Source organism: Podarcis melisellensis (genome assembly GCF_964234715.1).
Source record: "Podarcis melisellensis genome assembly, chromosome: 13".
NCBI classification, from domain to species: domain Eukaryota; kingdom Metazoa; phylum Chordata; class Lepidosauria; order Squamata; family Lacertidae; genus Podarcis; species Podarcis melisellensis.
Window position 1 is genome coordinate 52,452,982 of NC_138545.1, and position 12,634 is coordinate 52,465,615.

The 12,634-nt window shown below is 41.7% G+C and overlaps 1 protein-coding gene across 3 annotated transcripts in view; it reads right to left on the minus strand.

Moving 5' to 3' along the window:
• Positions 1–2,130: 2,130 nt before the first annotated feature.
• CEP72 (centrosomal protein 72) overlaps positions 2,131–12,634 on the minus strand; it is a 31,691-nt gene continuing 21,187 nt past the window's right edge. Inside the window, exons 10-15 of one of the 3 annotated variants that reach the window (XM_081884069.1) lie at positions 10,449–10,578; positions 9,231–9,427; positions 6,056–6,182; positions 4,553–4,664; positions 3,500–3,673; positions 2,131–2,405 (exon numbers count right to left, since the gene is read on the minus strand). In XM_081884069.1, coding sequence (XP_081740195.1) covers positions 3,532–3,673; positions 4,553–4,664; positions 6,056–6,182; positions 9,231–9,427; positions 10,449–10,578 — 708 coding nt within the window. In that variant the 3' untranslated portion in view covers positions 2,131–2,405; positions 3,500–3,531. Of the gene's footprint in view, positions 2,411–2,887; positions 3,674–4,552; positions 4,665–6,055; positions 6,183–9,230; positions 9,428–10,448; positions 10,579–12,634 lie in introns of those variants that run through there. The other 2 variants (XM_081884068.1, XM_081884067.1) reach the window with 2 other exon arrangements.

The window sequence follows — 12,634 nt, forward strand, 5'->3', positions numbered from 1 at the left end:
GAGGGAATTTCACCATATGCTGGCAGTGGAAAGTAAGGCCCAGGCAAAATCTATTCTGATTGCAGGTCTTTATTTTTTATTAATTTATAATACCAGTATTAAATATTTACACAAGTAAATTAAAAGAAACTTGAAAGTGAGTTATATACTACTAGTTTGTACTAGGCTTTTTCAGGAAAATGAAACAAATTTATATATGTGTGTGTGTATATATGCAATATATTTTTACACAATTTATTAATGCTAGAAACTTAAATGTGTTATCACTTTATCTGTGTGAATGTTAAAAGTGTGATAAGTGTTCCAAATGCTGAAATCTTCTGCTAGTTGTCTTTATAATTTCTAAAACCACATTGATGGCTTCTGTCAAGTAAACATTCTTCATTCATTAGAAAAAATCAAGTCATCAGTTGTTCTAATAGTGCTGTAAAAAGCTTGGCTTGAGAATAGATGTCAGTTTTCATAGTGTTTTATAGCTGTTCTTTAAAAGCAAACTTTCTGTAATATATATATTATTGCTGTTGAGAGTATAGAATTGTATCTTAAGTTGGTAAAGTGATCAATAAATGTATTAATATAAACGTCTTAATTTGCTTTTGCAAGTGTCGTATGTGTAAATTTCAAAGAGAACAGTCTTAATGTGGTCAGATGACTGGGTAGCTCTGTTCAACATACCTTGATGGTCAGAGCATTTTTTGCTGCTTTGTGTCACATGCACTACTGACTAGAATGCCCTTCATAATTGCCTGGCATCTCACCCATATGCTATTTCCTCATGGGTGGCTACCCTGTGTTGCTGGAATGCAGTTCCCACTATCCCCATCTACCATGCTGCCCAGGGCTGCTGGAAGTTGCAGTCACCATTGGAGGGCCACAGGTTGCGTGACATAATGACATCACAATGCTAGTGGTCAGTTACCCCGGCCACAAGTGGCTAATTGCAGCCATCACCTGAGAAGCAGCATTGGAGCTCATGTCATTAACTTTCACCGATCTCCAGAGGAAGAAAAGATCAAGTGCATTATCTGAAAGCTGATTTCGCAGGCTAGCTCCTTTGCTAGATCCCATTCACCTTCTGATCTCATCTACTGGAGTATTTTTAGGCAGCTTAGCATACCTTGCAACTGTACAGTTTAGGTGGCAGCTGCGTTTATCCTGCCTCATACGGCTTCCAAGGTGTACTTGCCCTACTTTCTCCACAAAGCAGTCAACGAACACTTCACACACCCTTACATTTCGCTCATCATTCACACCCAGCCAGTTCCCTGCTGTTTACAATGGAACCAGCGGTAATACAATACTACCCAACTTGCCTACTGGGCTAAAACTCAGATCCTTAGAGCATTAGAACTCGGGCTGCATTAAGGAATCCTTGCATGAAGTCCCTTCGGTGAAACCTCTTAGGAGTTTCTTTTTCAACACTGAAAAACAATGGTTTCTAAAATGAACAAAAGGTGCTCACTATGGCCATGAAACCCTTTCCACACAGGCAGCAGGGGGAGAGGCAAGATCACTTCACTGGGGTTTGCTCTCAACGTGCACACCACCTGGCTCAACAGAGACTGCTATTGTCTGTAAAAACATAACAGCAGCCTTGCTGGATCCAGCTAATGACCTGTCTAGTCCAGGATCCTGTTCTTATAGTAGCCAACCTGTGGGAAACCAGCAGGCAGGAAGCACTGTTGCCTCCAACTGGAGTGGAGCAGAGCCATTGACTGCCCTTTCCATGACTTTGTCTGTTCACTTAAGGTCATCCCTGATGGTGGCCATCACAGACTCTTGATTGTGCTCTGCATGAAGAAGTAATTTCTTTTCTCTGTCCTGGATCTTCCAAGATTCAGCTTCATTGGCAGCCCACGAAGTCTAGTGTTAGGAGAGAGGGAGGGAAAAACTGCTCTCCTCACTTTCTCCCTGCCAGGCATAATTTCACATACTTCTATCATGTCACCTCTTCCTTGACTTTAATCTAAAGTGTCCCAAATGCTGCAACCTTTCTTTGCAGGGGAGTTGCCGTGTATCTTTGATCATTTAGGTTGCCGTTTTCTGAACTTTTCCCAACACTGCAATATCCTTTTGCAGGTGAGGCAACCAGAAACGTATACAGGACTTCAAATGTGGTCACACCAGAGATTTGTATGACGGTATTATGATAGTGGCAGTTTTATTTTCAATTCATTTCATAAGGAGCCCTAGCATGGAATTTGCCCTTTTCTCTGCAATTCTATGATTCAATTAGAATGCCTTATCTGGAAAACAAGATTAAAAAAAATGTTGGAAGTTTTAAAATTAAGCGCATTTAGAGAGGCTTTTTATCTGCCCACTTACATTTCTGGAGTAGGAAAAGCATATATTGCATGGTTTCATTTTAAAACACACACATGTGCAAACACTGCACAGCCAAAAGTCTGTTCTGGAATGTAACAACAACAGTACTACTACTATTATTATTACTATTACTATTTTTATTATTTTATTTGTACCCCGCCCATCTGGCTGTGAAAAGGAAGGTGCTGTTTCAGCAGGGAACATATAACCATAGGAGATGCTTTTTGTTCAAAAGTAGTACAAAAGGAATTTGAGGCAGCAACTAAGTGGCTCTGGGTGCCATCCTACAGGGATCAGTTGGACTTGGAAAGGCACGTTGACTGGCAAATCCTTTACTTGCCATTCCATCAGCAGATGCAAAAATTCAGTGGTTTGAAATCCAGAAATAATTGTCCAAAACATTAAAGAAAACAAAAGGTCATTTCAGTAACACAGGACACACACCATGATATTTCCTGCCAGCAGAAATTTGGAACTGCCAGAATGCAGAGAGAAACTAGATCTCAGTGAGCAATCAACCTAATTAGTAGATCAAATGGTATCAATGAAGATGTAGACAGTATTGTTGAAACAACATCTTTTTAATGGAATATGGAAACAGCAGCTACTGATCTCATATGCCAAAGGTTAATTCTTGATCCACAGATAACACATTCGAGGACAGGATAAGTGAAAGAATAAGCTAGGATTATTATTTTTAAAGCACCTGCAACAGTATGAGAATCCCTCATCCCTTCTAAGGCTGCAGTCCAAGAAAACATGGACAGCATTGCACTGCAAGGACATGACTGCTAAACTTCATTCCATGAGCAGAAGTGCTCAGAGTTTAAACATGTCTTAATGCCATGGTTTTGCAGCTGTTCCTAAAGTATCAGCACACAGCTCTGCAACAATAACTTGGTCAATGATAAACATGATCCCTATTTGAAAAAGTTTGAGGTGAATACAAAATTCACAGTAGAAGAGATCTATTTTATTTTACTTAAAAACTCCATATAAATTGCCATTGATCGAATAATGCATTAAAATCATTCAATAATTTAATATATTCACTCCTATATTCAAAAACCATGGGGAGGATGTCTAAAAAAATGAGGTACAAGAGAAATCAGCCACAGTGTTAAAAGCTGGTTGGTTCATGGTTTGTCATCTTTTATAAATCATTTACACTCACATGCCTTTCACTGTTATTAACATCTGCTGATGTTAATTTTGGGTGATGTTGCTAGGAGGAAGTGTTTTCTTTAACTGATTGTAGTTCCAGTGTAGTTGCTCCACTTCCGCCTTGTGTCGGCAACGTGCCTCTTCCAGTTCTTTTAAGAGACGTTCATTTGTAGAAACCAAGGTTCTGCAAGAAAGCGTTGCATTAAAAAATAATAATAAATTATTACATTACAAAATAAACTATGGGACCTACAGATGTGAAGAACAGCCCTGTGCGCGCACAGCTGCACTCAAACCTGGAGAGATCACAGATAACATATTTTGTTGCTTGAAAGTACGTCTTGGCTGTCAAAAGAGCGCCAGTTCTTTCTACCCCTTTGCTCCACTGGTTCAATAATGGGGAGGGGGATCCCTTTCTCTTCTACAGGATAACAAATAGATGCTCATGTGCATTTTTTCACATGCCTTAAGGTAGCCTTCTCCTTGTCCATTTGGTTTGAGACCTGTTGGTAAGTTCTCTCTCTCTCTTAACACTAAGGGATTGCAAGTGCAAGAACTGGAGGTAAGAATGAGAAAAACGACAAGTCTTTTTTTGAGGGGGGCAAGTCAGGGAGGAAAAAATGGGAACCAAGTTTTTTGGGGTAAGCAGGGTGGAAGGGAAGAGAACCTGGCGTGAAATTAAACTTGTATAAGAACAGCTGGTTCTGGCGTTTGTTATTCAGACCCTGCCTCGACCTTTCACTCAGCTTGTCTACTTGTGCAATCCCTTCTCTCCTCCTGGGCCAGCGCTCCATTTCCTCACTTTTCTCAACGTTTAGTATTTAGACGTTGAGCACTGGAGGCTCCAGGTGGCCAACGTGGCTGAGTAGAGCTTGGAGTCAAGCAAGAAGGAGCACTTCTGTGTGGAGGGAGATGAAAGAACATGTGCTGGAAGGAGCTTGGCAAAGACAGTGACCATACATTGGGAGAAGCGGGTGCCATTGAACACAAGAACAAATTTTTAAATGGCCAAACGTTTGAAATCTTGAGAGCTTCCGCTTAACATCCAGTACTAAGCTTCTACCTGTGGCTTTCCTGCAACATCTTTGTGAGTTCCTGCATCTTGTCAAAGTGCTGGAGGCGCTGTTTCAAATTGGCATTTTCATCAGCCAACAGCTTGTGGTGGTTTTCAAGTTCTGGAGAGAGAAAGAATATATAGCCATAGGCAACTATCTTACTTAAAAAGGTGTTAGCACTGCATGACAGGGAAGTATATATGAAAAGATGAGGAGAAAGGGCTTGCTTGCTGTACTCCCATTCGTTGCATTCCCCCAAGCCATATGAAAAAGATCAGAAGGAATGGGTATTTGTCAGCTGAGCCAAACAGTTGCGTGTGTCATGGATCCAAAAGGCAGCACACTGGCTGCTTGTGAGTTACCAAGCCCAATTCAAGGTTTTGGTGATGGTGTACAAAGCACAAAGCTTGGAGGCCCAAGTACTTAGAGAAATTCCTCCTCCAGTGCCAGCCAACCTGTGCCCCGAGGTCAGCAGGGGATGCCCAGTTAGTAGTACTACTGATGGGTACTAAATTATGAGTATTGATATAAAATTTAAGCAAGTTTAACTCTACTAGTATAAGTTATAGTGATGTATTTTTAAAAAGTTTTAATCTTTGCAAGCATTGTATTTTAATTATGTTGTCTACCACCCTCAGTTCCCATGAAACAAAGGGTGGGGTTAGAAAGGGGACCAAAAAAGGTCTTTGGGGTAGCAGCTGCCAACTGATGAGATAGGGACCTTTTCCTATGAGCAAAGCTTTGGGATCTCAACATGATCTAGAACAACAGGGCTGAGACAGAGAGTGAAATCAGTTCAGACACAAGGGTTAAGAAATTTTGGAACTTTTGAGATTTACTCCTCTGAAATGCCGTTTTACAAACCCCAGTAATGCATATATTTGATGTGCCTTTTTATATCAGACCTCAGATGGAAAGTGTGGGACCTTAATCTGAGTGAATTGTACACAGTTATCATTCTGAAAATCAATCAGCAGGAATTTAAGGGGATTTTAAATCTTATTAGTAGGCTTCTTATGTGACCGGGTCTCCATGTGACAATGTGCTTGAATACATGAAGGCAATATTTGGGTGGGTGGGTGGGTGAGTGTGCATTTTAAAAGACAGCCCAATATGCGAGGTGAAAGACATCACAGTCCTGTTCCCCCCCCACACACACACTTAGCTGGCCTGGTGGCCCTGCCAGGTTCACGGTCCTTTCCCGCCACCACCAGTTAGACTGTGCCCACAGCATCTTTGGCTGTACACTAGGGATAAGCTCATCTCCCCCTCGCACTGCAGCAAACGCTATTCATAAAGAGTCTGCAGTGATTAGTGCAAGGCTAGAAAAGACCAAAATGTACATGCAAAGTTCCATATGCCATTTGCAGGATCTCTGCTCTAGGTTGCCCCTTCCACAACTGCTATAAACTTACAAAGTTGCCTTTTATCGGATGGAGGATACAGACACTTCATGTGTTCAAACAAAGGCATGGACAGCTTTATTCGGATACATATTTTTAGAAACTTACTGATTATCTGCAGCGATGCTGCCTGAGTGGCCTCTGCATTCTGGGTCCTTTGTTCCATTTTGGGACTGTGCCCTTTCAGAGCTGCATGTTCTTTCAGTAATTTGTCTAAATTATGCTTCAGCATATCCTAACACAATGAGGGAGGGGAGGTGTGGAAAGGAAAAAATGATGAGACAGAGAAAATGATTAAAGTAGCTATTACTTCACCAAACCTTTATTAGGCATTACAAATGATTAAAGTAGCATTTCAGATTCTGTTATATTGTCTACATCATTTTCCTTGAAGTAGTTTTGGAGAGTTTTTGTGAGACTATCTCTAATTTGTTTGTTTGTAGTTAGGATGGGACTGAAGAACCATGATGAAGAATCCTCTCCTACTTTAACGGTGACTTCTACTGGGGTGTGATCTGTGATTTTTGTGTTACCTATGTTTGTTGATTCCACTGAGGGGATCAGACCTTGCGTGAGCAGAATGCTCTCCAGTCTGGACACTGTACCATGGGGTCCCGATTGGAATGTATGGCTGGTGTCTCCTGGGTTTTGCTCACCCCAAATGTCACAGAGACCCGTTTTTTAGCATTTTTAGTTGCTGGGGGTTTCCTTCAGAGGAAGGTTGCCCATGGGGTGGTAGGGTGGATGTCTTTCAGGGATATGCCTTTCATATTTAGATTGAGGTCCCCTCCTAGGATTGCTTCCCCTTTGGAGAAAGAGAGGAACTTGTTTAGTGTTTTTTGGGTGAATTCTAGTTGTTTCGAGTTTGGGGCATACATGGAGCCGATTGTCAGTTTAATTTTGCCATCTAGTGTCCCTTTAGAAAAAATGTATCTGCCTCTTTTGCCCTTTAGGACTGTCATGGCTTTGAAGTTCAGGTCTCTATGAAGTATTATGGCTACTCCACGGGCCTTCCTATAATCTATCCCCCACTCTTTAACCCAGATCTAATCCTAATCCCACTAGTCCCCCACCCACCACACTCTAGGTCAGCGCAACCCCATTGGTTCATTAAACTACACATAGTGAGAGACACAGGACAACCCAGACGGGTTGGCAAGGAATCACCCTACATTTCAGACTCTGTTGACAGGCCTATATTAAGACTACTCACACAGGCGAGGATGAGAGGCTCCTCCGCTGGTGTTGGTGCAGGGAATCACCTGACTGAGACACAGGTCAAGTAGCTCCCTCTCAGCTGTGCGGCACGAGGGGCTTTGGAGGGGAAAGGATGGCCGGCAGCATCACCGAGGGAGTAGAAAGGGGCAAGCTGGTTGGACCAACGTCTTCACCTGCTTAGCCATGCATGGCACCTGTTGTTCCCATTAACTTGCTGACTTTTTCATTCTGTACCAATTTGAGCAACCAAGGAAGTGAAAGAGGAAGAAGATCTGAGTTCAAGTCCTCCATCCAGCAGGAGCCAGGGCATTTAAAGGCCAAGGCCAAGGCTTCATGCAGGTGTCCTCTTCCTGTCCCCCTGTTCTGACAGGGCCACACTCCCAGGGAACACTGATTTGATGTCAGTAGTAGCAGGCGAGGCATGTTCATATGACTAAACTGGGAAGAGTTTGACCCTGTCTTCTGAAGAGGAATTAACCCTATCCTATATGCTCTGAAGACAGAGAAAAAGTAGTCGGGTGGATGCGAGACAGAAATCCAACAAGATGAGGAAAGAAAGAGGGATTTGTAGTGACTAATTGGCAAGATAGACTTGACTGTATTTAGCTCAAGCTGCTGACCAGTAAATTACAGTAAAATGAAGAATAAGGAATTCAGGCATGTGTTACCCAATATTAGTGGCTTGAAATACTGGCCAAGTGGCAAGAATGTTAATGGCCCAAAAATGGAAACAAGAGGAACTACCGACCTTGAATGAGTGGAGAATGAAACTTATGGACTACGCAGAACTGGATAAAATGACTGGAGAAATCAGATATCAGAAAGATCACAAATTCATCAAGGACTGGGGAAAGTTCACGGATTATCTGAAAACTATATGTGATGAACAGATAACGCTAGTGGGTTTTAAGGAGGTTTTGTGATAGTACAAGGTATATTGTAAAAAAGAAACAGAGATGGAACGATAATATTAAATTGGCAATATTATACAGTATATAGAAAATGCGTGAAGATAGGAAAAATGGATGATTGATGGAGGTGCTGGTGGAAGTTGAAAAACTGGAAATTTGTAAACATGGTTATATGGACTTATTTGTAAAGGAAAAATTCAATAAAGAAATTATAAAAATAATAATAATGAAATACTGGCCAAGTACACCAATAATTCCATAAAGGGGCTATAAACCTTTCAGTGATATGCCCTGCAGAGCTCTGACAGAAGCAGATGTCAAGCTCCAGCTGCCAGTGTGGGTGCAACCTCTGAGCACCCCTTCCTACAGATTCTACCCAACAGCTGCTCCAACTGCTGTGGGATCCCAGTGATCCTCTGAGCTAAAAGTAATCAGAATAGACCCTGCGGATCAAGCAACAGCTGCCACAAAGGCAACACCAGAAGACAAAATAAATTAGAATGGTCTGAATTTCAGTGTTTGCTTTGTATCTTGAAGGAATGATAGAGCTTCTATAGTTAAGGGGGCTTAAACGGAAAAGAAAGAAATCTCTGATTTGCAGACAAGTTTGGAGAAATTCTGCCCTGAAACGTAGACCACTGCTGCCTGGGGAGAGATTCATTAGGCAGGATTTGTGCTTTTTGTGGCCTTTAGTGATGGCTGTGTATATGCTGAACTTCCACAAAAAGGACAGAAGGTGACATTGGAAACAAAAACTCAACTTTCCTTTTAAAAATAAAGCAAATTTCTACCCCTTTGCCTAGGAGTACATAGTTAATGCTTGCTGAAACATCAGAAACCAGAGTGAATTGCTGAACTTGTCACCAGTTGCTGAACTCTTCCCTATGTTTGGCAGAAGCAACATTAAGCAAAAAATGATAGAAGACAAGTCTGGTAATCAGCAATACAGGAAAACTAGTATAGCATCCTGCACCCTAGGTCCTTTGGATGGGTTTTAAGTTTGAATAAATGCATTTTTTAAAAAATCTGAAACTGATTGTTAGGAGTTTGACAGCTGTATCTTGCCATCCCATATTAGAACACTGTTTATATGTATGTAGATACCTATATGCACAGGGAAGTCATGGGGTTGTGGAATACTTCATTCTACTTACCCTGTCTTTCTTAGCACTATTCAAGTCTGATGCCAAACTATTGATCTTGGCATTGTACTGCTCTTCTTGCTCAGAGATACGCTTTTGCAAAGCCTGTCTCTCTAACCGAAGGTTATTCAGCTCTTGGTGTTCTGCAGGTCTCTGTTGATCTGTGGGCGTGGATTTCTGAATTGCAGACAAAACAGTTTCTGCCTGAGCTAGGAATTAAAGGAGATTTTTCTAAGTTCATGAAGCTGGTTTGGGGGGGAGCAGGGGTGTAATTTCCTTCAAAGGACCTGCTCAGTCTTTACAAATTCACTGTTCCAGCAGAGCAGCATGGCTTTTACTTGCAAGTAACCTCAGCAAAATTGATCCTAACAGAGCTGCTTTACTATGAGAGCAGAAGGCGATGTCCGATGGACATGCCTTTGTATTTTTAAGTTCACAAAGAAATTCTGCTGCAGGAAAATTTGTTATTTGCTCCTGTGACCCTTTTATAGCACCACTACTGAACCACTCAACCCCTGGTTCTCCAGGCCCCGGTTCAAACAGAAGCCCCTTTTCAAATTCCTTATGCTGAGCCAAGTACCCGCAAGTCTAATCCTATCTATTGAGACACGGGGTCACATTGCAAAACACAGTATTGATCACATGAGACCTCTTCGGACCATTTTCTTCCTGTGATTATTTCCAGGCAGAGAGACTAGGCGTTGGGATCCCCCACTCCCTCCCTTGCCCCACTGTGCTTCATAGCATGAAGAAACCGAGGTAACCAATGCCAGTTTGGGAAGATGCCTTCGCCCAGGTAAGCGCTGCTCACCTTGCTTCTCCTCTGGCTGACACTCCTCCCATCACTCTCCGGAGTAATCTCCTGCTTCCCAAGGAAAGGGACCACTTTCATGTTGCTGCTCACATGACAACAGGTGTCCATTCCAGCAGCAGTTCAGAATAACCTCATGAAATGGCTCAATAAGCCTTTAAACTGGCCAGTCTTGCTCCTTGAGCAAATGCAGTGAATGGTGCTGAAGAGGCCGAAAACAGGTGAGGAAAAATAAAAGCCCACCTCTCATTTCCCCACTGGGACTATTTCTGCCAGTGCACATCTGTCAAACCTGTTGCCGGGGTTGGAGAAATCAATGGGGGAAACCGATCTATCATTACCCGCAAGTCGCCTTGCAGGAGGAAGGAGCCAAATCATCACGGAGAAACACACATCCCCAACAAATGACTCGTACTTACATAAAAAAGTTTGGTTGCAATGAAGTGATTTGCAACCATTCCAGTGTTTATCAACCAAGTCTAGAAGACATTCAAGTCCTGTTTCACATAGCACTTCATCCGCCAGCTGAACTGCTCCTTGAGGTTTGCACTTAAAAAAATAAAAATAAAATTACTTTAATGTTTACATGTTTTTTAAAAGAATTCTTACTGCTTTTAAGTGCTTTTAATTGTTTTAAATACGCTTTTATTTTATTTTTAATAGTGTTATTTTACTACTTGGCGTCTGCTACCCTGGGCAGGATAGATTAACAGGCACTGCACACAGAAAAATGTTGTGAGCTCCCCAATCACTATTGTGCAGGACCTAGACACAGCTTAAAACGAGGAGCTGCACAGTGAGCAAGCCTGTGCTTTCCCATTAGCACTGCAAAACGAACAAAGTAATGTACTCTCACCTCATCCATAATACTCTGGGGTTCAGAACTGCCTGGATTCCTGATAGGCACATGTGCTCCAATTCACATATCTAGTCCCCAGCACTCACCTTTGTCGGATCAGTGCAGAGGGCTCTTTACCAGAAGTAAACAGCATATAGACTAGCTTATTAGTCAAACAGCTAAAATCCAAAGGGTTGCTTAGCATTCTGCTGCCCCCGCTCACTCCTCTGGTAGTGATCAGATGCATATGGTTGCCATGTTTAGAAGTGATATTTTCAAGCTCATGGGCAGAAGAAGAAAAATAAATCTACTCTCTGGCCATAAAGCTCTTAATCAACAAAACTGTTAGTCCTAGGTTATATGCAAAGGAAGGAACTACAAAGCTGCTAGTAGATCAGAACGCTGGGTTAGAAAAGGAACAAGGATGGAACAAATGGAAAAGGAACCAAACACAATGATGGAAGGAGGCAGGTGTGTAGCAGGCAAAAAGTGCAAACTCAGATTTGAATCTTTGCTAACAGAAAAAGCAAGAGGCAGGCTAACTCAGCTAACAGGGTTCAAGCATTGGAGGAGCATGGTCCCTAAATCTGAAAAAGAGGGAAGCAACTACTTTAGGGACTATGACAAATGGATCAAGAAGACAATTAGGAAAAGATTCTCTTGGCTCTCGGGTCAAAGCCACGGCATCTTTTTCAGGCAATTTTCTTGTCCCATTATTAATCCATGTTCATAGAAAATAGTTAAGTTGCCAAGTCAGCTATGGTGAGAAGAACTGCAACCAGCCAATGAGTCACAGAAGGTTTATGAAAACCTCTTACAGATTACAAATTACTAATAATGTATGACTGGCTAGTAAACATTTTGTGGGCTACTGACTTATGTAAGAAGGCATTGCTATCCTTGACAGGTTGCCTGTACACAAATGCCTTTGAAGATTATGAGCTCTTGACTGGCTCACCAATACACATAAATGTATTCTTGCACTAATCCTGAAGCAGTGAAGAAAACAAGGAGGGGATTTTTCTGAAACATTGCAGGAGAATTTCAGGAGAAACGTTTCAGGAGAATTACAAACCAGGAATGAAAACTTAAGATATGTTGTTTATGCCAAACTTTTTTTAAAAGGGGAAATTACTGAGCTGTGTGCCTGTGTCATGGGGAACCACTTAGAGCCACTCTCACAAAGACGGGAGTGATCTAACAGGGATATAACACATCAAACAGTATTGAAGATATCCTAGACTCAAGTTGTTAAAGGCTTTGTAAATTAATACATTAACTTTGTAGTTGGCCCAGTAGCATATGGGCAGCATGTGCAAACTGTTAAACACTGGAATTATGTGCTGGGAGATAAACATCATTTCCATATGAATACACAGATAGCTACCAGGAAAAAAAGGGGGGAATTACTTCACTAATGAAAAGGAGATGAATATGCACAGATTTCAGAAAGGAATTGGGATCCTATTATGGAGGAGTCAGTTACCAGGATAAGGAAATAGAAGGGAAACTGTGCCTCTTTAAATGAAGTACTAACTTTCATTCGAAAAACACACAGCAGGAAATGGAATGCTGATAAGGGGGGAAACTTAGCCAATCCATGCTAGTATCAGTGATCAGGTGCAAAGACATATCCTTAGGAATCTTCAGTGTACCCGTTTTGTTATAACTGATCCACTAGAGAAGTTGGCTTGATCTCAAACTGACACATTTTTGACATTATCTCCATTCTTTAGGTCTTTGCTCTTTAGCCTTTCACGTTCAGGT